At 40.5% G+C, this 2,468-nt stretch overlaps 1 protein-coding gene across 1 annotated transcript; it reads right to left on the bottom strand.

The window, feature by feature from the left end:
- Positions 1–511: 511 nt before the first annotated feature.
- Or6y1 (olfactory receptor family 6 subfamily Y member 1) lies at positions 512–1,489 on the bottom strand. The gene has a single exon (XM_050142999.1). The coding sequence runs from the start codon at positions 1,487–1,489 to the stop codon at positions 512–514; it is 978 nt and encodes a 325-aa protein (XP_049998956.1).
- Positions 1,490–2,468: the final 979 nt, after the last annotated feature.

Below are 2,468 nucleotides of genomic sequence, written 5' to 3'. Positions count from 1 at the left end.
GTACACATGATCATAACACCACACACAAGCACACATGATCATATCACCCACACACAAATTTATTTGAAAGGATTTTTAAAAACTTATTTATACAAAGTAAATATGTTCTGCTTTGTTATGTCGAATTTTATCTATAATTTTAAACAAGTCTTATGGTAGTACTATGTAGTCGATGAATAAATATAAATTAGACCGAGGAAAATGGATGGTGGTCATCTACTTATTCATGCCAGAAAGAATTCCCTAAGTTTTAATTTTTTTTAATTTTATTTTTATTTTATGTGTATAGCTGATTTGTTTTATGTGTATTTTATTTTATGTGTATGTCTGTGGATCACAAACAAGCCAGTGGAGGCCAGAAGAGGACATTGCACTCCCTGGAACTGGAGTAGCAGGTGGTTGTGAGCTTCCATATGGGTGTTGGGAAGTCAACTCAGGTCCTCTGAAAGAGTATCTAGTGCTCTTAACTGCTGAGCCATCTTCCCAGTATAATGGTGTAAGTTTTCTTTTTTTAACTACTGAAACCCCCATCTTCCCCGGGTCCACTTCTAATGCAAAGTATAGTCTTTTTTAGGGCCATTTTCACGTCACGGTTCCTCAGACAGTAGATGATGGGATTGAGAAGGGGAACAATGACGGTGTAGAGGACAGACACTACTTTGTTTGAATTGTAGGCGTACATGAGCTTCGGACGGGCGTATGTGAAAAGGGTTGTGGAGTAGAAGAGAGTTACAACTGTCAGGTGAGAGGCACAGGTGGAGAAAGCCTTTTGACGCCCCTGAGCTGATGGGATCTTGAGGATGGCGATGAGGATTGTGACATAAGATGTCACTACCACACAAAGAGGTACAGCAATGACCATGAGGGCCAAGAAGAAATCTACCAGTTCAGCCTGAGAGGAATCCTCACAGGAGACATTGAGGAGTGGAGAGATATCACAGAAGTAGTGATTGATACGTGGCGTGCCGCAGTAGCGCAACCGAGCTATGAACACCATCTTAATCATGGCAGTCATGAGCCCACAGAACCAGCAACCCCCAGCCAAGATTCCACAAAGCTGGTTGGTCATAATGACAGGGTAGCGTAGTGGATTGCAAATGGCTACATAGCGATCAAAGGCCATGACGGCGAGGAGTATGTACTCGGTGCAGACGAAGGTTACAAAGAAGTAAAGTTGTGTCATGCAACCGTTGAAGGAGATGCTCTTGTCCTTGCTGAGGAAGTTGACCAGCATCTTGGGACTGATGACCGTGACATACCACATCTCCAGGAAAGAGAGGTGACTTAGAAAGAAGTACATTGGCTTGTGCAGGTGCCCGTCACTGCGGATGGCCAGGATGATGAGAAGGTTCTCTACCAGGGTCAGCAGGTAGGTTACCAGGAGGACAGAGAAGAGCAGTAACTGGAAGGCAGGTCGGGTTAGAAATCCAAGGAGAATAAAATGTGTTGTCGCAGTAAGATTGTCTGCATCCAGAACCTTGATGATCATGGCTTGCTGTGGGCAAAGTCAGTTCCTTCTGTGTCACAAGTCACAACCTGAAATCGATTATATGGATGCCCTGCCTCTAGCAATTCATCATAGTGAGAGGTTTCCTGCGTTCATGTCTTTATTTCCTTTCGAATCATGGACTAAAACTAAAACTGTGGAATAGCAATTCACTTGGAGGGAGTTTGTATTTTAAGCTTTAAAAAAATTAGTCCAAAAGACCTACTTTCCCAAGACCACTCAGCAATGAAATCATGGCCAAGCTCTGTGCTTTTTCAATACATCACCATTGGGCATAGGGAAGTCTCTTGAGACCACTCATTCACTATGGGCCAAGTTTCCCCATCTATAGCATGGAAAAAGAAGGCAGAAGACTCAATTACTTATTCTCTAGGTGTAAATGTATCATGCCAGACAAATTTTGTGACCCTATTTATCCTTAAAATAAAGACAATTATATTTGTTTAATCCAAAAAAAAATTACAAAGCTTTAATAGAGCAACAATTGAGCAATTCCCAGGTTAATAGCAATAGAGGTGATAGGAACATTCACTATCTTCTCAAAGGATAAAGGTGAATGAATAATTTGAAGGCCACTTCCTTCAACTGAATCCACTGTATAGCCATCTTGATGGGCAATTTGGAAAAAATATGTTTAAATTTCACCCTTGTCTTTGTCTAGCTAAATATTAGTTAAATTATTTCTCAGGTAAGAATCATAGGAAGAGATTCATATTTTGTAAACATCAAATAGGATTTAGAGTTTACGTTCCCATAAGTTGTTTGATTTTTTTTCCCAAGCTACTGTTCTTAGCCTCCATTCAACACACATTGTCATCTTTTTAATTCCATTCCCAAGGATACACCCCGTCCTACCAATAACAAAACTCTGGAAAAAAGATGGTGAAAATGTCAGTTATCATTAATGGAAAAGGAGGAGGAAATTTTATGATTGTTAAAGAACTCACCAGTCATTTGGCAG

The sequence above is a fragment of the Alexandromys fortis genome, unplaced genomic scaffold (genome assembly GCF_014885135.2).
Source record: "Alexandromys fortis isolate MF-2015 unplaced genomic scaffold, M_Fortis_MF-2015_v1.1 scaffold_51, whole genome shotgun sequence".
NCBI lineage: Eukaryota > Metazoa > Chordata > Mammalia > Rodentia > Cricetidae > Alexandromys > Alexandromys fortis.
Note: the sequence above shows the minus strand (reverse complement) of the source record. Positions and strands in the feature narration are given on the sequence as shown.